Raw genomic sequence first — 23,321 nt, 5'->3', positions numbered from 1 at the left:
CTCTGAAAGTACAGTTTAGATTCAATATAGAAAAGACGTCTTCCTGGATGCAGTGGCTCACACCTGTAATCCTAGCTACTCAGGAGGCTGGGATCAGAGGGTCAAGGTTCAAAGCCAGCCAGGGCACAAAAGGACTTGAGACTCTTATCTCCAATTCACCCCTAGAAAACGGGAAGTGGGGCTTGGCTCAAGGGTAGAGTGGAAACCTTGAGCTGAAGAGCTTAGGGACAGTGCCCAGGCCAAGTTCAAGTCCCATGACCCACAAAAAAAAACAAAGAAAAGAGGAAGAAAAAACAGAGAAAAGATGTCTTGGTGGCTTACACGCGTAATCCTGGCTACCTTGAAGGCTAAGAGGTGAAGCATCACACTTCAAGGCCTGGGCATGCTGGGTGCTAGTGGCTCATGCTTGTAATCCCAGCTACTCAGGAGGCTGATATATGAGGATCGTGGTTAAAACCCAGCCCATACAGGAATGTATGTGAGACTATTAATCACAGAAAAAGCCAAAAGTGGGAGTGTAGTTCAAGTTGAAGAGTGTTAGGCTTGAGCAAAAGAAGCTCAGGGGCAGTACCATGCACTATTCAAGCCCTAAGACTGGTTTAAAAAAAAAAGGGGGGGGCCAGGGCAGGCAGAAAACTCCAAATTCTATTTAATTAGCAGAAAAGCTGACCTTGGCTCAAGTGGTAGAGTGCATCCTTTAGCAAACAAGCAAAAGAAACAGGAGGGTCTGAGTTCAAGACCCATGCATGCACAAAAATACATAAAGAACCCCCCAGTACAGTATTAGATTCTTGTAACTCTAGCTATTGAGCCAATGGAATAGTGAGTTCGAGATCAACCTGAGCGAAGATGCAAGCTTGCACGCATGCGCGCACAGACACAATGCATTGTAATGAGGCTAAAATTGTATAACACTTGAGTTCGAGGAAAACTAAGGTAAGAACTGTGAAAGGACACTAACCTTTCCAAGGATTCAATTTACTTAAAATATGGACGTTTGGCAATGTAAGATTCCTGCACGCTTGACTAGAAAAAAAAAAAACAAAACAGCCGCTTTGTATGCTGGGATGATTTGTAGTCCCCAGCAGAGTCGTTTCCAGTCAACATGGCGGAGTTGCTAATGACGCGCGCGCAGGGGCGGGTCCTCGAGGGAGTTTGCGCCGCAAGGGGACTGGGCGGTGCGGGAATTCTACCAGCGGCAAGTACAGAGCAGGTATTAAAACCTTTCCAGGGAGCGAAGGCGAGCGTTGTGAAGTCTCGCGAGATCTCGGGGGACGCAATGGAACGTGGGACTCAATTTATCACTAGGAGCATTTGTTGGGGGCGGAGCTCCAGCGCGAGCTGCCTGAGAACCGGAGGTGCTCCGGTTTAACGGCTCTCGTTCGTGAGCTGTCGCTCTGTGGAGCTTCGCGGTGGCCATGAAGGAAGACAAGGAGCACAGGCCTAAAGAGAAACGAGTCACCCTGGTAACGCCTCAAGGGGCCTCTGGCGGTGGCGGCGGAACTTCTGGTGAAGGCGCTAAAGGGGAAGATCGGCAGGATCGCAACCGGGACAGGAAAGAGGCAATGAGCAAGGTACCTGGCGGGCTGATGGCCGGGGAGAGGGCGTGGAGAGCTCACCGCTCTTTGTGGGGCGGGGTGAATGACTAGGAATGGGGTTACCCTCCTCCTTTCCTACTTTTCCTTCGGTACCTAGATGAAAATCGCTTCCGCCGATCTCAAACCATCGCCCCCAAAGCGGAGAGGATCCTCTCCCCAGCAAGTTCCAGGGTTGGGGGGAAAGGAACGAGGGAATGGGGGTTTTCCAGACGTTAAGGTCTCTACGGCTGAGACCCGCCATTGAGACTGTTATACTGGGAGACAGAGGGAGAGAGACGAGCTGTGCCCACAATGAGGAATTGTGTTTCATTCCAATGGGAGATTATGAAACAGTGAATGGACACCTGTGGGAGGGGAGTGGCAGTCGTTTGTAGTAAGAATATTATTGGAGGGACCGGGAGTTTGGCCTAGTGGTAGAGTGCTTGTCTAGCATGCATGAAGACCCAGGTTCGATTCCTCGGTACCACATACATAGAAAAAAGCCAGAAGTGGTGCTGAGGCTCAAGTGGTAGAGCTCTAGCCTTGAGAAAGTCCAAGGACAGTGCTCAGGCCCTGAGCTCAAGCCCAGGACTGGCAAAAACAAAAAAAGAATATTATTGGATGTGACTGTCCGGAGAGCGAGTAGGAGAATTAATACTCGGGAGGGGCAGATCGAGGGCATATAATTTGCACACCAATGGATAAATTGAAATTTTTACCGGTCTCAGGATTTAAACTCACAGACTGAACACTCTTGGCTTCTTTTCCTTGACTGGTGCTCTTCCCCTTGAGACACACCACTGACTAAAATTTTTTTGCTAGTCCTGCGGACTGTCCCTTAGCTATTGTGCTCAAGGCTAGTCCTCTACCACTTGAGCCACATCAACTTCTGCCTTTTTTTAAAGATAAATTCCGATTTTTATTACACTTCTTTTTTTTTTTCTCCATGTAAATGCTTTTAAATTTAGAAACAAGGGGGCCGGGAGTTCGGCCTAGCGGTAGAGTGCTTGCCTACTAGCATGCATGAAGACCCGGATTTGATTCCTCAGTACCCCACATACATAGCAAAAAGCCAGAAGTGGTGCTGAGGCTCAAGTGGTAGACCTCTAGCCTTGAGAAAGTCCAAGGACAGTTCTCACGCCTTGAGCCCAGTCCCAGGACTGGCAAAAAAAAATTAGAAACAATTAGTAAGATGAACAAATTGTATAAGCAGTTAGTAGCAAAAGTGAATCCCAGAATGAATGTTCAGAAAAAATAATTTTGAATGCTATACTAACATATACACCAAATTCACACATAATTTCCTTCAGCCATTCTAGATTCATTGTCTTTCTTCAGCATTAGCAATGGAAATACAGAAACTTGAAATGTTTTTTGTTCCTTGTTTCCATTTTCTGGACACTTTTGACTTTTTTTAACTTTATTTATTTATTCATTTACTTTTGCAAGTCGTGGGGACTGAACTCAGGGCCTGAGCACTGTCCTTGGGCTTTCTCAAGGCTAGAGCTCTACCACTTGAGGCACAGCACCACTTCCACCTTTTTTCTATGTGTGTGGTACTGAGGACTGGAACCCAGGTTTTTGTGCATGCTAGGCAAGCACTCTACCACTAGACCAAATTCCTGGCCCGATTTCTGATTTTTGATGGCTAATTGGAGATAAGTATCTCATGAGGCTGGCTTCAAGTTACAATCCTCACATCTCAGCCTCCTGTAGCTAGGATTACAGGCACCAGCAACTGGCCTCCAACTTGGAAGAATGCTTTATACATGTTAAGCTGAATGGGCAGAGATTGTGTTTTATGATGGGTTGAATGTAACAGATTCTTCTAAATTAAGGTTTTGTCGCAGCCACAAACGTCCACAATGGCCTGCTAGGTACATTGAAAAAAATGGAAAGAGTGATAGAAAATGTCTCATAACCTACACATTACTATTATGTTTGACTAATCATCAGAAGAATGTTTCCTTCTGGACTGATTCCCCCCCCCTTTGTATTCTAAAGCTGATTTTCCAAAACCAGAATTGTTGAAGTGTGACAGAAAATAGATTTGCACTCATTTTCTTTTCCTTATTTGTTTCTTAAGGTGGTAATTCGAAGATTACCTCCCACTTTGACCAAGGAGCAGCTTCAGGAACATCTTCAACCTATGCCTGAGCATGATTATTTTGAATTTTTTTCTAATGATACTAGGTAAAAGAAAAAAATTATGTGTGTCTATGTAATGTTAAAGGCTTCTTCCTTTTTATTCTAATATCCCTTTGATTTTTGAGCTCATCTCTTTAGTGTGACCATATTTGCAATTTCACCAGACACCTGCAAATACATTTACCTGATTGCTTTCCTCTCTGCAGTCTGTATCCTCATATGTATGCCAGAGCATACATCAACTTTAAAAATCAAGAGGACATTATTTTATTCAGGGATCGCTTTGATGGTTATGTGTTCCTTGACAATAAAGGTAAGTCTTGATAACTAAAAGGATAGCTTGTTAGATTTATGTTTAACAGACTATATATATCACAATGTTTTCTTCATGCCTTTGTAAGTAAGTAGGTCTACTAAAATTTCTAGAAAATAAAATGTGCAATACTTTGGTTTTTTTATATTGAGCTTGTTCTTTATTTTTTTAAATATTTTTGCTGGTCCTGGGGCTTGGGCTGGGGATCTGGGTGCTGTCCCTGAGCCTCTCTGTGCACAAGGCTAGCACTGTACCATTTCAGCCATAGTGCCATGTCCAGCTTTTTTTTTTGCCAGTCCTGGGGCTTGAACTCACAGCCTAAATGCTGTCTTTGGGCTTTCTCAAGGCTAGCTAGCACTCTACCACTTGAACCACAGCACCATTTCTGGCTTTTTCTACGTATGTGGTACTGGGAAATCGAACCCAGATCTTCTTGTATGCTTGGCAAGCACTCTACCGCTAGGCCCATTTTTTAAGGGTTTTTTTGTCAGTAGTGGGGCTTGAACTCTAGGCCTGGGTGCTGTTCCTAAGTTCTTCAGTGCAAGGCTAGTAGTGCTCTACCACTTGAGCCACAGTAGCACTTCCTTCCAGCTTTTTTGAGTAGTTTATTGAAGAGGCTCATGAAAACTTTTCTGCCCAGGCTGGCTTCAAACCATGATCATCAGATCTTAGCCTCCTCAGTAGTTAGGGTTATAGGCATGAGCCACTGGCTATTTGTTTATTTTATTTATTTTAAATTTTTTTATAGTCACAATCTATGTAGAGAGGGGTTATAGTTATGTGAGTCAGGTAAAGAGTACATTTTTTTCTTGGATAGTATCACCCCTTCCTTTGTTATCTCCCAGTTTTTCCCTCCCATCCCTATCCGTAGGTTGTATAGTTCATTTTCAACATAATATCTAGTGAGTACCACTGCTGCATTTGTTTTCTTTTTGTCCCTCCATTTGTGTGTGCAGCATAGTTTTTTTCGAGGTTGTAGGCAGGGGTGGCAAAGTCCTGTAAATCTACCCCTTAGGAAAGAGAGTTCTGAAGAATAAGGTCCACAGACTCTTAAGAGCAAAAAACAAAGTGAACAGTAATTAAACCAAAAGGAGGGGGGAGGTACTGGGGATGTGGCCAAGTGGTTGAGGGCCTGCCTAGCAAGTGTGGAGTCCTGAGTTCAAACACCAGTGCTATGGGGAAAAAAAGATTTACCCATTTGATATGTTTATTCAAGTACTATTAACTGACATGTGACTTTTCATGGTCTTGGGCAGGTTTTTTTTTTGCCAGGCCTGGGGCTTGAACTCAGGGCCTGAACACTGTCCCTGAGCCTCTTTTGCTCAAGGCTGGCACTCTACCACTGGAGCCACAGTGCTACTTCCACCTTTTTCTGTTTATGTGGTACTGAGGACTCGAACCCAGGGCTTCATACATGCTAGGCAAGCATTCTACCACTAAGACACATTCCCAGCCAGGCCTAGGTATTTTTATTGAACTATTATTTGTTTAGTTTGATGAATAGTAAAACTGCCGCTATTTTCTCCTTGTGTGATTTTGTTTTGCCCTCTATTAGCTCTGCTTTTTGATTATTTAGTTTCAGCAGCAATACTGATAATGCTTTAAACTTGTATGGCAGGTTTTAAATATTTGCTTCTCACTGTGCTTCGAGGGTATAATTAAATTCCTATCTTTTGAACTAACAGTTCTCATTTGGAATACTGTTTAACATTCTCACAATATCGAAATGATCTCCCATTATGTGCTCAGGAAAATTCAGTCTATACTGAAGAACAATTTCTATTTTGTTTACTCTTTTTTGTGGATTGTGGGGTTTGAGGTCAAGGCCTCGGTGCTGTCCCTGAGCTCTGTTGCTCAAGGTTAATGCTCTACCACTTTGAGTCTGCTTTTCTGGTGGTTAATTAGAGGTAAGAGTCTCACAGATTTTCCTACCCAGGCTGGCTTCAAACTGTGATCCTCAGATCTCAGCCTCCTGAATAGCTAGGTTTACTGACGTGAGCCACCAGTGCCCAACTAATTTTTTTTGTCAGTTATGGGACTTGAACTCTGGACCTGAGCGCTATCCTTGAGCTCTTCAACTCAAGGATACTGCCCTACCCCTTGAGCCACGGAGTCACTTCCAGTTTTCTGGTGGTTAATTGGAGATAAGAGTCTCACAGACTTTAGTGCCTGGGCTGGCTTTGAACCTTGATCCTCAGATCTCAGCCTCCCCAGTAAGTAGGATTACAGGTATACACTATGCCCAGCAAAAATGTCTATTTTAACTCACTATTTAGTATCTGCTACCTGCAACAATTAGCCAAAGAATGTCTGCAAGGTGTGCTTTTTTTGGGGGGGTTGTTTTCTCAGTAATTACTTCTGTGAAGTCAAAATTAAATCTTTGTTAGGGAATGTGCCAGTAAAAACTCAAACATTGCCATCTGCGGCTGGGAATTTGGCTTAGTGGTAGACTGCTTGCCTAGCATACAGGAAGACCTGGGTTTGATTCCTTGGTACCAGATACTTAGAAAAAAAGCCAGAAGTGGTAGAGTTCTAGCCTTGAGAAAGTCCAAGGACAGTGCTCAGGCCCTGAGCTCAAGCCTGAGACTGGCAAAAAAAAAATTGCCAACTGTTTGTCCAACCTTTTTGGCGTATCTGGGGATTGAACATATATACTGTTAGACTTCTATTACTGGCCTATACCCATAACCCCATGTTTAATTCCCCTCAAACCAGCTATTTTTTCTTTCCTTCCTTCCTTCCTTTCTTCCTTCCTTCCTTTCTTTCTTCCTTCCTTCCTTCCTTCCTCCTTCCTTCCTTCCTTTCTTTCACCTGTCTTAGGGTTTGAACTCAGGGCCTGGGAACTTACCTCAAGGCTAGCACTCTGCCACTTGATCCGCAGCACCACTTCCAGCTTTTCTATGTATGTGGTACTGAGGAATTGAACCCCGGTCTTCGTGCATGCTAGGCAAGCACTCTACCGCGAGGCCATGCTCCTGGCCCCCAGCTATTTTTCTATTTCAACTTAAAAGAAATTTCAGTGGGTAGCACTGGTGTCCTAGTTACTTAGTCATAAAATCAGAGGTGTGTTTACTTAGTGCATTTTTTATCTCTTAATTGCTTTTATTGTCTTACTCTCCTAGACCTAATACTACTTTCAGTACTTTATGTCCTTATTAGGTAATGCTTAGACAACTACAGTTTCCTCACTAACAAAATTTTCCACTTCTGTATATTCCAGTCTGTTGCCATGACGTAAGTGTGTGTGTGTATGTGTGTGTGTGTGATTGTTGTTGTTGTTGAAGAATGGGGCCAGGATCCTTGACATGGTAAGCAAGAATCTGCTACTGAGCTGCATCTTCTGCAACTTTTTTGGTGGAGAGAGGGGGAGTGCCAGGACCAGGCTTGAACTTGAGGGCCTTGAACACTCATTCAGAATTTTTTGGTAATAGCTGGTTTTCTACCACTTGAGCCAGGCCTCCATCCCAACTTTTTGCATTTTGGAAGTAGAATTTCATGGACTTTGCTTCCTGGGCAGACTTCTAACTGAGATCCTCCAGGTCTCAGCTTCCTTAGTCACTAGGATTATAGACTTGAGCCACCAGCATCCAGTTAAAATTAAATTCTTAAAAAATATAGTTTGCGGATGGGAGTTTGGCCCAGTCATAGAGTGCTTGTCTAGCATCCACAAAGACCCGGGTTTGATTCCTCTGTACCACATACACAGATCAAACTAGAAGAGGTCCCTGTGGCTCAAGCGTTAGAGCTCTAGCCTTGAGAAAGCCCAAAGACAGTGCCTAAGCACTGAGTTCACCCCCCAGGACTGGCAAAAAAAAAGTATAGTTTAGGAGTTTTTTTCTATGTATGTGGTACCGAGGAATCAAACCTGGGTTTTGTGCACGCTAGGCCAGCACTCTACCACTAGGCCAAACTCCCGGCCTCAGTTTGGGAGATTTTTAAATATTCACAGTTGTGTAAATATCACCATAATCTAATTTTGGAATATCACCTCAAAGAGAATCCCATACTTTAGTTGTCATTCCCATTTGTCATTCCCAGCTCTGGGCTACCACTAATCTTTATGTCTCTTCAGATTTGCATATTCTAGAGATTTAGAGATTTTAATCTTTTTGTTGTCCTTTCTGGTTATTTTGTCTTTTTTTTTTTTTTGCCAGTCCTGGGGCTTGTACTCAGGGCCTGGGCACTGTCATTGAACTTTTTTGCTCAAGGCTAGTGCTCTGCCACTTGAGCCACAGTGCCACTTCTGGCTTTTTCTAAGTATGTGGTACTAAGGAATTGAACCCAGAGCTTTGTGCATCTTACGTGAGTACTCTCCCACTAGGCTAAACTCTCCCAGCCTTGTTTTGGTTTTTTTTTGGTAACATTGGGTTTTGAACTCAGGGCCTTGTGCTTGGTAAGCACACACTCTACATTTTGTACCCTTTTTTTTTTACTTTATTTTCACCAGGGCTGGCCTCTTTTACACTTTCTGCATGGCTGGGATAACAGGTACATATGCCATTAGGCCAGCTTATTGGTTGACATGAGAGTCTCATCAATTTTTTCCCCCCAGGCTGGCCTTGATATGGTTGCCATCCTCCTGATTTCTGCCTACCAAGTAGCTGGGATTATAGGCTTGAGACACTATGCCTGGCTATAATGTATTAGTGAGAATTAACTTGTAGTATTTCTTTTCACAAAGTAAAAATTCAGGACTAAGGATATGTCTCAATTGAAAGATGGCCTTGCCTAGCAAGCTCAAGACCCAGCATTCAAACCCCAGTGTCTGCCTGTCTGTATGTCTGTATGTCTGTCTGTCTCTCTCTGTTACACACACACACATCTCTCTGAAACACATACATTTTTGAAGTTGACTCTACAGTTTGGGAGTATGTTGCTTTCCTCCAAGCATTATTTTGTTTGTTTTAAGACAAAAGTTTCACTGTGAGCCAGGTACAGTGGCTCAGGCCTGTAATCCTAGCTATTCAGGAGGCTGAGATCTGAGGATTGAGGTTCAAAGCCAGCTGGAGCACTGAAGACTGAGACTTATTTCCAGTTAACCACCAGAAAACCAGAAGTGGTTATGTGGTTCAAGTAATACAGCGCTAGCCTTGAGCTGAAGAGCTTAGGGACAGCTCCAAGATCCAGAGTTCATGGGCCACAATCGACAGGGAGGGGGGAGTGTGTTAGGGTTTGTGCCACAGCACTCAGCTTGCTGCTATATCTTTGTTACCAGTGTGAATGTGGGGCTCTTTAGAAGCATAATGGTTGTAACTGTACCAGTGTGATTTGTGCTGTTTTAGAGTCCCCATTCAAATGACGATTTTCTGAGGTAGCCTGGGAAACATAGTTTGATTCCTTGCTATCCACTTCCAACATTTTGTTTGTTAAAACAAGTGTGATTTTTTTTCTAAACAGGTCAGGAATATCCTGCTATAGTAGAATTTGCACCTTTTCAAAAAGCTGCAAAAAGGAAGACTAAGAAAAGAGATACCAAAGTTGGGACTATTGATGATGGTACAGTATAGCTCTAGTTATATAATACTATTGCCATGTGTCTTTTTTAAATAATGCTTTTGTGAGAGCCAGTTAGACCCCCTCAGTATTGAATTTAGAAAATATACCAAGGAAGGCTTTGCTTAATTATTAGAATGAAGGCAAATTTCCATAAGAGAGATCCTGCTTAATTAGGCTAGTGGCGTTTCATTCCTCTGCCATTGACTGTTGAATAGTAAATTTTTGTGGGTTTATTCAGTAGGAAATGATGATAGAAACCAGGTGTTCCAAAGTGTAACAATTGTTCCTCAAGGCCTCTTTATTAGGCTTATTTGTTTGATTTTTCATTTCTATTCCCTTTCTAAAGGGAAGGTTTGAGCTATGATGGAAACATTCCCATGCCCAAGTCATTTCAGATAAAGTAGTTGAATTGCCAAGTCTTATTTTCTAGGCTTTGAATAATAGTTAAATTGGCAACACATAGTCCTTTGTCTGAACAAAAATATAGGAACTGAGAATAGGAACTAGAATAATTTGCATGTAAGGTAAAAACAGCTCCAGATTTTGAAATCTCTGTAACATGTCTATTGATTGGTATATAACTCTTGTTATATTGGATAAAGATTTAGTCTTAACACATTTGATATATTTTAGAATCACCTTGTTGAATTTCCATCACTTGCTACAACAGGTATTTTATGAAACAGTAAAGACCAATAACACAGTTACTTACTCCTGATATCACAGTTTGAGATATGGAAGACAAGGTCAATACCAAGCAACAGAACAACTCAGATGTATTTCTCTTTCTGATGACAGAGCTGTCTAGGAGATCTCCAGGGATTACCAACATCTCCAGTGACACATATCTAGGACTTCCCTCTAATTTACCTTGGTGAAAAAAAAAACAATTTTCCAGGGTTGAGGGGTCTTTTTGTTTGTTTGGTTTTTACCAGTCTTGGGGCTTGAGCTCAGGGCTTGGGCACTGTCCTTGGGTTTTCTCAAGACTAGCACTCTACTTTTTTTTTTTTGCCAGTCCTGGGCTTGAGCTCAGGGCCTGAGCACTGTCCTTGGACTTTCTCAAGGCTAGTGCTCTACCACTTGAGCCTCAGCACCACTTCTTGCTTGCTAGGCAAGCACTCTACCACTAAGCCAAATTCCTGGCCCCACTCTATTTCTTGAACCACAGCACCACTTCCAGCTTTTTTCTTTTCTTTTTTTTTATATTTTTTATTGTAATTAATAAAAGGGTTACTTGATATTTGCCAGATAGAAGGTGCATTAATTCACATACATTGATACCCTTTCACATGTCTTGGTACCCATTACCCTTCCCCCCACCCCCTCTTTTCTTTTTTTTTCTATACATAGCTGTGGGCTTTTTTTTTTTCGTATATATATATATATATATATATATTTTTTTTTTTTAACTTCCAGCTTTTTTCTGTGTGGTACCCAGGAATCAAACTCAGGGCTTCGTGCATGCTAGGCGAGCATTCTACCAATAGGCCCCAATGTTGAGTTTTTACTTAGAGTGAGATGTATTCATACAGAAATTACTTGTTTGCTATGGCTGACATTTCCATAGGTAGTCTTTCAGTTCTGCATATATGTGGCTCTGGATTAATAGAAGCAAGAACCTTCCTTCCTCCCTCTCTCCCTCCCTCCCTCCCTTTCTCTCCTTTCCCTTTTCTCCCTTCCTCTTCCCCTCCCCTGCTCTTTTCTTCTTGCTTCCCTCCTATTCCCTCTCCTTCTTTCTTTCTTTCCTTTCCTTCCTAATTCCTTCTTTTGTTTGTCCTTTCCCTCCTTTCTACTTATTCCTTCCTTCCCTTTCTTACCTTTTCCTTCCTTACTTACCCTCCCCCCTTTTAACTTCCTTCTTCCTTTCTTTTCTCCCTTCTCTTCCCCTTCCTTCTTCTTCCTCTTTCCCTTCCTTTTCCTCCTTCTTCTTCCCTCTATTGTTTATTTCTTCCTCCTTTCTTTCTCTTGGTTTTTCCTTCCTTCCCTCCCTTTTCTTTTACCCTCCCTTTCTTTCTCTTTGCCAATCCTGGGGCTTGAACTCAGGGCCTGAGCACTATCCTTGGACTTTCTTAAGGCTAGAGCTCTACCACTTGAGCCATAGCACCACTTTTGGCTTTTTTTCTGTCTATGTGGTACTGAGAAGTCGAACCCAGGTCTTTGTGCATGCTAGGCAAGCACTCTACCACTAGGCCAAACTCCTGGTCTTCTCTTCCTTTCATCCCATCCTTTCCTCTGCTTTTTTCCCTTCCCCTCCCTCTTTTCTTTCTTCTCTTCCCTTCTTTCTTTCTTCCCTTCCTTGTTCCTTCCCTACCCTCTTCTACCTCCCCTATCGATGGCACTGGCGTTTGAAACCAATAGCCTTATTATGCATGCTGAGTAAATATTCTACCCCTGAGCTACACCCTGGACCCATGTCAATGGCTTGGTACTACTAGGGTTTCAACTCGGGGCCTTGTGCTTACTAGTCAGGTGTTCTGCTGCTAAGCTTTGCCTTTTGCCCCAGAACACTGACTTTTAAACAAACTGTATATGGGGACCCAGAGTTTGGCCTAGTGGTAGAGTGCTTGCCTACCATGCACAAGCCCTGGGTTCGATTCCTCTGTACTACATACACAGAAAAAGCCAGAAGTGGTGTTGCAGCTCAAATCGTACAGTGCCAACCTTGAGAAAGCTCAGAGACAGTTCAAGCCCCAGGACTTGCAAATAAAAACAAAACCCCCAAAACTATAACATCCTGTTAGCTCTCTTGTAATGTGTGATGTCTCATTTTCCTGGCCCCATGTTAATACCAGATTCCTGTAGTGTATATCTGTAATAGGAATTTGAAGAATAAGTGACCAATTAAGTGCAAAATAGTATATCTTGTATGAATAGCTCATTTTATTTCAGTCTCCTATAAAGAAATTTATCTTCTTTGAAAAATAAGTATCCTAGGTAATAGTTTTTTGTTTAAAGTCTCTTTTCTGGCTCCTTAACTGTTTATTTAGATCCAGACTACAGAAAATTTTTGGAGAGTTATGGCACAGATGAGAAAATGACATCTACTCCAGAGACATTACTAGAGGAAATAGAAGCCAAAAACAGAGAATTAATAGGTAAGTGGGAAAAGGAATTAGAATGATAGCTGTATCAGAATATCTGTCTCCTACTTTCCTCACTTTGTCAGCTCTTTGACCTTAGGGATGTCATCTCTTCCCTGATACAGTTTCTTATACTCTAAGATGTATATGACAATATGGTAATAAAGGATTATGAGAATGCACTGATAAAATGGGGTGAATGAGCCAGGTGCTAATGGCTCATACTTGTAATCCTAGCTACTCAGGAGGCTGAGATCTGAGGATTCAGGTTCAAAGCCAGTCTGGGCAGAAAAGTTGATGAGACCCTTACCTTCAATAAACTACCCACAAAAAGCTGGAAGTGGCACTGTGCCTCCAGTGGTAGAGCAAAAGAAGCTCAGGGACAGTGGCCAGGCCCTGAGTTCAAGCTCCACAACCAAAACCCAAAACAATACAACAAAAACAATTTTATTAATGAATGTACTAGATAAGCCCCTATCTGATAACTTCCTTAAAATAAATTTGCAGAAGTAGAAATATGAGATCAAAAGATTGGATATACAGGAGCACAAGAGCTGGGAATGTGGCTAAGTGGTAGAATGCTTGCTTGCCTAACATACATGAAGCCCTGGGTTCGATTCCTCAGTATCACATAAACAGAAAAAGCTAGAAGTGGTGCTATGGTAGAGTGCTAGCCTTGAGCACAACTAGGTTCAGAGACCGTGCCCAGGCCCAGAGTTCAAGCCCCAGGACTGGCAAAAAAAAAAAAGATTGGATATAGTTACAGTTGAACAAATTTATGCTATTATTTATATCACAAAAGTGTGTCCTTATACTTAATTCTCACCAACTGGAAATTACTCTCCAAAACTAATTGGTTTTTGTTTTTCATTTTCTTTTTATTTTTTTCCATCGTTTCCATCGTAGGGCTTGTACTCTGGGCCTGGGCATCGTCCCTGAGCTCTTCAGCTCAAGGCTGCCACCCTACCCCTTGAGGCACAGCATCACTTCCGGTTTCCTAGTGGTTAATTGGAGATAAGAGTCTCATGGACTTTAGTGCCCTGGCTGGCTGGCTTTGAACCGTAATCCTCAAATCTCAGCCTCCTGAATAGCTAGGATTACAGGCATGAGCCACTGTTCCTGGCTGTTTAACTGTGTTTTTATTGTTTGTTTTTGGGTTTTTTTTTGCCAGTCCTGGGCTTGAGCTCAGGGTCTGAGCACTGTCCTTGGACTTTCTCAATGCTAGAACTCTACCACTTGCTTCAGTACCACTTCCGGCTTTTTTTCTATGTATGTGGTACTGAGGAATCAAACCGGGGTCTTCGTGCATGCTAAGCAAGCACTCTACCAGTAGTCTACACTCCTGGCCCCTGTAAAACTTATTTTGAATAATATATTCATGTACTTCTGTCAAAGGGATGTAATTTTGTGGTCTTGGGTGGGTGGCAGGGAATGTCAGAAAGTGGAATCCTTTTCAGGAGTTCCTAAGCATTATTAATAATCTGTTTATATTTATGTAGCCAAAAGAACAACGCCACTTTTGAGCTTTCTGAAAAACAAGCAGGTAAAATTTTATTTTTACAGTTATAGTTCTTTATTAATTCATTTTCTGTTAGCATTATAAAACCTTTGTGATCCTGTAAGAGAAATAACACACTTATTCTTGAAGGATATGGTTCTTGAGTCTTGGTCTTTTGCCCCCTCCTTCACGCTGGTTGTGGGACCAACTGTTCATTATGCAAACCTAGAGAGTCCTTAGTTTGTCCCAAAGACAGTCCATCTTCTGAAAACCTCAGGAAATATAAGAAGGCAATAAAAGACTCTGATTCCAGAATGTCCCAGACTTTGTTCTTATATCTTTTTTCTAAGTGGGATAGGGGTTAAAGGGGTTGCAGAATGTAGGAAGAAAAATCCTGTTAAGTGGGTGCCCCCCCATGCATTTGAGATTGGTCATTTTTGGTGGTGGTGGTAATTATTTTATTTGGAAATTTGTGTTGATGTTTTGTTGTAGAGAATGAGAGAAGAGAAGAGGGAAGAAAGAAGGAGACGAGAAATAGAAAGAAAACGACAACGAGAAGAAGAAAGAAGGAAATGGAAAGAAGAGGAAAAACGAAAAAGGAAAGATATTGAAAAGCTAAAGAAGATAGAACGAGTTCCAGAAAGAGAAAAAATAAAGGATGAACCAAAGATCAAGGTATGAAAATCATTGAAACAGACCTGCATGTTGCTGAAAACCACACATACCCAGTCCTTCATGCATGTATTTGTGTTCTTGTAAATGAGATGTTTTGTTTTGATTTTCTTTTGGGGGAGGGAGTATGCAAATAGAAATCTGTATTGTGCTATCAAAAATATTCATTTTAAAAATTGGAAATAATATAAAAGGATGAAGTATTTTACATGATGTTACTGCTCAGTGTAGATATTGTTTTTAATCCTTGAAAATGTGTACTGCTTGTTTTATTAGTCTCTCTGTTGCTAGTAAATGAGGGCTTAAGGCAGGCTTGCATGTATGTGGGGTTTAATTCAGCTTTTCCTTCATAACTGATACATGAAGTTGCCTCATCTGTTTGTTTTCCACTGTCTTCAGGTACACAGGTTTCTGTTACAAGCTGTGAATCAGAAAAATGTAAGGACCAAGTAAATGATGATACAGATCACCTAGTATCATGTCATATACACAGGTCTTAGCTAATAAGTCCTTTTGGTGGTGGTGGTAGTGTTGAAATGCCTTCAGGCTGAGTTGGGTCTTCTGAAAAGCTGAGCTGTTTTACATTCTTCACTTGAAAAGGAAGCCCAAGAACTTCCTGATGCTCTGCTGTGTACCCAAAACATACAGCCAGAAGACAGTCAGGCCAACTTTTTCTTATTTGCCTATCCTCACTGGTTGTCTTGTGGGAGGACTAGGGACATAAACCCTGTATAATGTGCTCTTTCCTTCTCACACAACTCCCACAGTACCTTCTTGCATCTAGCTGAGAATCTGTGAGTAACAGATTCTTATTAGTGCATTGCATGTAAGAGGAAAAACTCTAGGAAGATCCCTACTTGGCTGCTTCCTAGGGAAATACTAATACTTAGTACCTCACAAAGTTAAAGATGGTTACAAGGTCCCCTTTTAACTCCCTGTAAATTCAGCAGTTTATGTGAGGGTTCCCAGAGCCTCTGTGGGACTCAGTCTGGGTACTAAGGGACATAAGGGAAAAGGGACTTTTTCCATCCCAGTTATTTCTAGTAATGTCTCCCTTTGCCATGCTATAGGCAATTTGACTTGCTATTCTTAATGAGCAGCAAGGCAGAAAGTAGAGCCAGCCATGTCACTACGTTCATTCATTTATGTTCTTATTGGAGTGATGAACATCTTGCCTTCAAATGCAGATGTTCATTAGAGAAATAAGAACATTTTTTTGATGAAACCTGCACATGCTCTCACTTTACATGGGTGCCTTCTCTGTGTCCATTATAATTTGTTGCACTGGCTGTCTGTGTGCTGAACTACGTCTTGCTTAAATCTCAATGCTTTCTCTTTTGGCTTTGTAACTTGCCTGGGGCCTGCTGAACCTGTATGATGCCTTTACTCTGAGACCTAAAAATTCTACTCTGCCTACAAGTCTCTCTGACTGTCCATTTATTGGGGATATTCAAGCATTTATAGCAATGATGTGAAAATGGGATTTTTTTTGAACATGTATATGGCATTAACTAGATTTCCTATGCCATAGGATGTTAATTCACCATGATGTTGTTTAAGGAATCAAATGTTAAGTAATATATGTTATTCATCTCTAATGATAATTCTACCAACATAAATATGTTATTCTCAGACTCAAGGCAAAATTATTCCTGCAATGGATCTCTCCTTTGGTGACCAAGGTGTCATTCCAAGAACATACAAAGACAGTCCAACGGTAATGAGCTGCCTCGCGTTTTAAATTTGTGGGATATTCTCCCAAAGCGTTCTTTATATAAACATGCTGGTGTGCTAGAGAAGCATACTTGGAAGTATGCATTGGCTCGCTTAAAGGTTAACCTATAGCCAGGCATGATGGTTCATAACCTGTAATTCCAACACTCGGGAGGCAGAGGCAGGAGGATGATTTCCAAAGCCTGGGCTAGTGGACCAACTTGCAATCCACACACACACAAACGCTGTCCTGTTTAAATCCAAAGGAGTCTTGATCCTATTGCCATAGGTGATTAAATCACTTCCTTTGGGTAGATAACAGTTCACATTAGAGTTATCATTTTCGTAATTACTGTTCTTATGTAGTAGTTGCTCACCTAAAAATGTAAGACTAACTGTAGAGCTAGGGGGCTTTTAGAGACTAAATTTTAAAAATGTAGTTGGTTATTTTCTTTACTAGAATCAGAAGACACTGTTCCCCCCCTGAAAATAAAATTAAACATATTTTCTTTAAAGCTGCTCAAGAAACCAGACAAAGGAGAGGAAAAGGAATTGGACAAAAGAGATAAGCCTAAAAAACTAGACAAGGAGAATTTGAGTGATGACAGAGCCAGTGGGCAGAGTTGCATGCTGTCCAAACGTCCTGAGAGCGAAGTAAAAGATGAAAAACCAAAGAGGTCAGTCAGTAGTCAAGGGTTCTTGAGTGTGTTTGATTACAAGGTGTTACTTTAGATGTTGTGTCCTGGATGTGTGCCAGAATCAATATAAACTGCTTGCCTGCTGTGGTGCAATTGGGAATCTGACACAGGAGGATTACAAACTCAAGGCCAGCCTGGGCTATCTAGTAAGACCTTGTTTTAAAAACAAGATAAACTGCTGGGTTCTAGTACCTCCTGCCTATATTCCTTGATACTTACAAGGCTGAGATCTGAAGCTCACCTGTACAGGAAAGTCCTTATCTCCACTTCAATATCAAAAAGCTGGAAGTGGAGTTGTAACTCCAGTGGTAGAGCGCTGGCCTTGAGCAAGAGAGCTCACAGGCCCTGAGTTTAAGCCCCAGGATTGGCACCAAAATCCAACAGCAAGATAAACTGTTTCGTGTAAAATGGGGTGGCGGGGGGACTATGAGGAAGAGTTCTAAATATTCTAGTATTTTAATCTGTGTGAATGACTTTTGACTCTTGTTGTTAACTGAAACAGTAGTTCTTACTCTGCTCATTGCAGTGGCCTGGTGCTTGTGCATTTGTGGTCAAGGGGTTTGTTTGATCTTCTCACAGACTGGAAGAGGAGACTTGCAGAGATTATAGAGACCGAGATTATGAGCGAGAACAGGAGCGCATGCACCGAGAGAGAGAGAGGCTGAAGCGTCAAGAAGAGGAGCGCCGTAGACAAAAGGAACGCTATGAGAAAGAGAAGGCTTTCAAAAGAAAAGAAGAGGAACTTAGGAGAGAGAGAGAGGCACTTCGGGATAAAGGAAAGAAGATTGAAAGTACTGAATCAATAAGCAGCTCAGAAAAGATGGAAAAGAAAGAGGAAGTGGTTAAGAGAGATCGCATAAGAAACAAGGTATGCTTTCTGTTAAATTTGCTCATTTCCTTGGGGATTTTCCCCCTCTTTCCGCAAGTATAAAGGAAAGGTCTAGATCACAATTTATTGTAAAAATATCAAGCTTGTTCACTCTCCTGCGTGCATTGAATTTTCTCTTTTTTTTTTGCCAATCCTGGGGCTTGAACTCAGGGCCTGAGCACTGTCCTTGGGCTTTCTCAAGGCTAGAGCTCTACCACTTGAGCCACAGCACCACTTTATGCTTTTTCTATGTATGTGGTATTGAGGAATCGAATCCAGGCCTTCATGTATCCTAGGCAAGCATTCTACCACTAGGCCAAATTCCTAGCCCTCTCCATCCTTCTGTACTGGGAATTGAACCCAGGGTCTAACAAGTATTCTCCTACTGAGCTACAGTCCCAATAGCTATTATAGGATTTTTTTAAAGGAACTTGAAAAAAATCTGTCTTAGCTGGGCTCTTTTATTTTACTTTTTATTTGTTTTTATAGTTCTAGGGCTTGAACTCAGAGCCTCTCTGTGCTAAGGCTAGTGCCCCACCACTTAAGCCACAACATCACTTCCAGCTTTTTCTGTGTATGTGGTACCAAGGAATTGAACCCAGGGATTCGTGCATCCTAGGCAAGCACTCTACCACTAGGCCATCCCCCGGCCCATCTGACACTCTTATCACCAGTTAACCACAAAGTAGAGCATTAGCCTTGAGCACAAAAGTTCCAGGGATAGCACTTGGACCCAGAGTTGAAGCCCTAGGACTCACCAAAAAAAAAAAAGAAGGAATTTCAGACATTTGCAAATGTAGCAGAAATAACGATAAATACACTCCCAATCTCATCAACAGGTTTCAATAATTATCAATCCCTTGGCACCACATACACAGAAAAAGCCACAAATGGTGCTGTGGCTCAAGTGATAGGTCAGTAGTCTTGAGAAAGCTCAAGGACAGTGCGCAGGCCCTGAGTTCAAGCCCAGGAGTAGCAAAAAAAAAAAGTAAATGAAGCATTTAATCCTTAAATACTTGAATAATAGAAAGTCTCTGTTATTTCTGGTTTTTCTCTTTTGTAGTACTAATGATTGAACCCAGGGTCTTTTTTTTCTTTCGGATTTGGTGCCAATACCAGGGCTTGAACAAGTAGCTATGTTGCTAAGAGCAATGTTTTCATACTTCATTTTACTTCAGGATCGTCCAGCAATGCAGCTTTACCAACCAGGAGCTCGAAGCCGAAATAGACTCTGCCCCCCAGATGACAGCACCAAGTGTGGAGATCCAGCAATAGAAAAAAAGCAGGAAAGTGGTATTAGCCATAGAAAAGAAGGAGGAGAAGAGTGATACGCGTGAATGGTCAGAGGTGTCCTGACTGTCGAGGCAGCCAAAGACCATGTATTCAGCAACCTAGAAGTGCCTTCAGGGCAAAGGAAAAGAGAGCATGGAAGAAAGGGGTCTTTGTGCTGGTGGGGTACACTGAAGAGGAGTGTGTTTTCTGTCAAAGCAGAACTCAAGCTGCAGGCTCAGAATTGGAAGTAAAATTGCATTGAGTTTTTGTTTTCAGTTTCTACAAATTTTAAAGTTTCAGAAAAAGGATGGTGAGGGCATGAATTGCAAAGTGTCAGGTGAGGATTTCATTTTGTCAGACTGTATGACATGAGGGAAAAAATAAGGGCCGGTTTTAAAATCAACAGATGTTTTTTTAATCCTGGATTTAATTTTCTTAGTTCAAGTGGAGCAGAGTTACTTTGAAATCTCATTTCGATCTAATTTATTGCATTGTTGGTGATACCTGTTGTCTTTTGTCATATAGAAGCAACAAGTGTGCAATTGTACAAGTACAGTGACAAATAAATTTTACTGATGCAAAACTTTATATTATGTTACGCCTACGTACTAGGGTCCAAATATCTTAGGGTTAGTTTTGTTTACATAAACAAACTTAGCACCAATAGTATTTTTAAGCGTCTCATTTTGCCTTTTAACGTTTCTCTATTAATAGGTAAAATGTAGTCCTTGATTGGTTCTTGACAATCCAGTCTTTGTTTAATCTTAGGTCTTCTGATTTGAGTGCATACCCTATCCAGGAAGAAAACTGCACCAGTATATGTTCCTGTTAAACTACACTTTCTGTTATAGCTTGTTTTGTATTGCTGACAATAAATACGAACAACATTCAACTATGAGTCTAAGTGTATTTGCTTTTTATGTATTTGTGGAGTTAGAACAGCACCCTGGCCTCAAGCATGCTCAGCATATTTTCCATTACTGAGTTACACCACCAGCCCCATATTAGATGTGTTAATAGCTTTATTAAATAGCCATTTATGTGTGTTTGTGTGTACACACTTTGTGTGTACTGGTACTAGGGCTTAAACTCAAGGCCTAAGCCCTATCCCCTAGCTTTTTCCACTTAAGGCTGGCACTCTACCACTTTCAGATTTTTAGTGGCTAATTGGAAATAAGAGTCTCATGGACTTTTATGCCTGAGCTGGCTTAGAACCTCAATTCTCAAAGCTCAGCTCCCGGAGTAGCTAGGATTTTAGATGTGCCTGGCTTAAGTAGCCTTTTAAGTTTTTTTTGTCAATCTTGGGATTTGAACCCTGGGAATGGGTGCTGTCCTTGAACTCTTCAGGTCAAGGCTAGCAGTCTACCCCTTGAGCCATAGCACCACTTCTGGTTTTCTAGGGGTAGATTGGAGATAAGAATCTCAAGGCACTTAAGTGCCCGGGCTGGCTTTGAACCACAGTCCTCAGATATCAGCCTCCTGAGTAGCTAGGATTACAGTCATGAGCCACCAGCACCCCCTTTAAAAAATTAAATATTTGAGGGGCCGGGAGTTTGGCCTAGTGGTTAAAGTGCTTGCCTAGCATGCATGAAGACCTGGGTTCGATTCCTGGGTACCACATATATAGAAAAAAGCCGGAAGTGGTGTTGAGGCTCAAGTGGTAGAGCTCTAGCCTTGAGAAAGTCCAAGGACACTGCTGAGGCCCTGAGCTCAAGCCCAGGACTGGCAAAAAAAAAATTAAATATTTGATACTGAATTAACTTCTAAGGGACTTAGAAAAGGGATAAGAGTTTCTGCCTTTAGGAGCCCACCAAGAAGATGACCAAATCATGGTTTACTATGTTTGTTCCCTAAGAACCAAAACTTGATTAACATTCTTGAACCTTTGTTGATTTTGTTCCTGCCAGCTCCTCCTAACATAGTTCTCCTTAATAAGTCACTGCTTATACTTGCTCAGTTTTTTTTTCTTTTCATCAGTTATGAGGCTAGTCCTTTTTGTGCCACAAATTTACTTCTGGTTTTCTGATGGTTAACTGGAGGTAAGAACATTCCTGCCTGGGCTGGTTCCTCAGCTTTTAAAATTACTTCCATGAAGCAGACAGAAGAACCAGTAAAAATGGTTACAATAGTTGTCAATTGGGAGAACACTACTAAAATAAAGTCTGGGAGGGAAAATGACTGACAGAGTTCTGTGCCATGTAAAGGTTCCAGGTCCTGGGGCTCATGCCTGTAATCGTAGCTATTTCCAAGGCTGAGATCTCAGAACCGTGGTTCTGCCAGCCTAGATAAAAAAAAGTCAATGGGATGGGACCAGGAGTTTGGCCTAGTGGTAGAGTGCTTGCCTAGCGTGTATGAAGATGCAGGTTTGATTCCTCAGTACCACATACACAGAAAAAAAGCCAAAAGTGGTGTGGCTCAAGTGGTAGAGCTCTAGCCTTGAGAAAGCCCAAGGACAGTGCTCAGGCCCTGAGTTCAAGGCCCAAGACTGGCAAAAAAAAAAGTCCGTGTGACTCCCAACTAACCAACAAAAAGCTAGAAGTAGAGCTATGGTTCAAGTGGTAGAGTGCTAGCCTTAAGTTAAAAACGATCAGGAACATGCCAGTGGTTGTATATAGAGATCCCCTTCTTGAATACTAGTTTGTTAAACATGGTATTTGAAATATAATGTAAAATAAAATCTTGGGGAAAAAATGTCAGGAACAGTGCCCATTCCCTGAGTTCAACCACCAGGAACAGCATATGGAAAGGAAGAGAAGAAATGGGAAGTGTCCTGTGGATTTGGTGAGCAGTGAGAGAGAGTATGTTGCATTGAGGGGTGAATGGCAGGTGGGAAGTGGAGACCAGGCCAGTTGGAGAGATGGGATTTGGAGCACAAAGATTTGGGCTGGAGATATATCAGAAATGGCCTAGTTTTAGATGCCATTGAAGTCATAGTTGTAGATTCTGTCAGTTACAGAGAGAGTGAAGTAAGAACAGAAGTCTGGCCAGGTACTGGTGGCTCCCATCTGTAATCCTAGCTTACTCAAGAGGCTGAGATCTAAGGATCGTGGTTCCAAGCCAGTCCTGGCAGAAAAGTCTCCTTGAGACTCCAGTTATCCACCAGAAAACCGGAAGTGGAACTATGTCTCAAAAGTGGTAGAGCCTTTGCCTTGAGTGAAAAAAAAAACTCAGGGACATGGGCTGGGAATGTGGCTTCGTGGGAGAGTGCATGCTTGCATAGCATGCATGAAGCCCTGAGTTCAATACTTCACTACCACATAAACAGAAAAGGCCATAAACAAAAAAGGTGGTGCTGTGGCTCAAGTGGTAGAGTGCTAGCGTTGAGCTCAGGGACAGCACCCAGGCCCTGAGTTCAAGCCCCACAACCAAAAAACAACAACAAAACCCATAAGCCCAAGCTTGAAGTGCTGTGTTACTATACCAGTCAGGAAATGTATCCTCAAAGACAGAATAAGAGAAAACCATAAGACTGACATTACTTAATCCAAAAGAGTACTTGAAGGGCAGGGAGTTTGGCCTAGTGGTAGAGTGCTTGCTTAGCATGAACAAAGACCCAGGTTTGATTCCTCAGTACCACACACACAGAAAAGCCAGGAGGGTGCTGAGGCTCAAGTGGTAAGAGTGCTAGGTTTGAGAAAAAGCCCAAAGACAGTGATCAGGCCCTGAGTTCAACCCAGGACTGGCAAAAAGTTTTTCAAGTTAGTGGGGTGGGATGAGGCTGTAGCTCAATGATAGATTGGCCTACCATGTGAGAAACCCTGGGTTCCACTCTAAGCATTATGGGAAAGAATGAAAAATAGTGAACAGCAGGGTCAGATGCTTGGTGAAAAGTGAAGTATGCTTGAAAAAAAGACATAACATTCAGTAACGTGCAAATCACTAATGGCCTAGAATTGGGGGAATAATAGCCATTGGTTTGAGAAAAAGATGATAGCCATATAGAAACGTAATTTTTTTCAGTTGGTTGTGGGACTTGAATTAAGGGT

The 23,321-nt window shown here is 41.9% G+C and overlaps 1 protein-coding gene across 4 annotated transcripts; it reads left to right on the top strand.

Annotated features, from left to right (window-relative positions):
• The first annotated feature begins 1,258 nt into the window (after nt 1-1,258).
• Nucleotides 1,259-20,233, top strand: Upf3b (UPF3B regulator of nonsense mediated mRNA decay). 4 transcript variants are annotated; one of them, XM_090327217.1, is made up of 12 exons: nt 1,260-1,574; nt 3,664-3,770; nt 3,932-4,038; nt 9,436-9,534; nt 12,522-12,629; nt 14,114-14,157; nt 14,605-14,787; nt 15,184-15,222; nt 16,418-16,501; nt 17,014-17,174; nt 17,775-18,063; nt 19,242-20,233. In XM_090327217.1, exons 1-12 carry the CDS (start codon nt 1,419-1,421, stop codon nt 19,389-19,391), a joined length of 1,527 nt encoding a protein of 508 aa, XP_090183343.1. In that variant the 5' UTR covers nt 1,260-1,418; the 3' UTR covers nt 19,392-20,233. The 4 variants fall into 4 exon arrangements, with proteins under 4 accessions (XP_090183345.1, XP_090183343.1, XP_090183344.1 ...); XM_090327219.1 differs by lacking the exon at nt 16,418-16,501 and having other exon boundaries at nt 1,259-1,574; XM_090327218.1 differs by lacking the exon at nt 15,184-15,222 and having other exon boundaries at nt 1,262-1,574.
• Nucleotides 20,234-23,321: the final 3,088 nt, after the last annotated feature.

Source organism: Megascapheus bottae, chromosome X, assembly GCF_031878675.1.
Source record: "Megascapheus bottae isolate mThoBot1 chromosome X, mThoBot2.hap1, whole genome shotgun sequence".
In the NCBI taxonomy this organism is placed as follows: Eukaryota; Metazoa; Chordata; class Mammalia; order Rodentia; family Geomyidae; genus Megascapheus; species Megascapheus bottae.
Note: the sequence above shows the minus strand (reverse complement) of the source record. Positions and strands in the feature narration are given on the sequence as shown.